The sequence below is a fragment of the Eimeria mitis genome, genomic scaffold, assembly GCF_000499745.2.
Source record: "Eimeria mitis Houghton genomic scaffold, Emh_scaff2711, whole genome shotgun sequence".
Classification (NCBI taxonomy): Eukaryota; Apicomplexa; class Conoidasida; order Eucoccidiorida; family Eimeriidae; genus Eimeria; species Eimeria mitis.
In genome coordinates this window covers 4,213-4,527 of record NW_013571057.1, presented here as the reverse complement: position 1 = coordinate 4,527, position 315 = coordinate 4,213, and the positions used below count along the sequence as shown (strand labels likewise).

Sequence of the window (315 nt, the reverse complement as noted above, 5' to 3'; positions counted from 1 at the left end):
CCTTGCTGCTGCATCTGCTGCAGGTAAGACGAGCAGACTCTGGCTTCTGGCGTGTTGCTTTTGGGGTGCGTTTCAATCCAGCAGCAGCAGTGCTGCTGCTGCTGCAGCTGCTGCTGCTGCTGCTGCTGCTGCTGCTGCTCCTGCTGCTGGTGCTCCTGCTGTTGCCGTGCATCCACAGAGAGGATAGCAGGTGCTTGCTGCGGCCCGCAGGTGTATGGTGAGGAGAAGCCTTGGGGGGCCCCTTGGCCTTGGGGGCCCCCGGACGCAGCAGCGGCAAAGAAGGGGGGGCTGTACCCTCCATATCTATTTCTTTCG

The 315-nt window shown here is 61.9% G+C and overlaps 1 protein-coding gene across 1 annotated transcript in view; it reads left to right on the top strand.

The window, feature by feature from the left end:
* EMH_0057620 (uncharacterized protein) overlaps nucleotides 1–315 on the top strand; it is a gene marked incomplete at both ends in the record, with an annotated part of 3,115 nt that overhangs the window by 251 nt on the left and 2,549 nt on the right. The window contains 2 exons of the mRNA XM_013497495.1: nucleotides 3–23; nucleotides 211–315. Of these exons, the coding sequence (XP_013352949.1) occupies nucleotides 3–23; nucleotides 211–315 (126 nt within the window). The remainder of the gene's footprint in view (nucleotides 1–2; nucleotides 24–210) is intronic.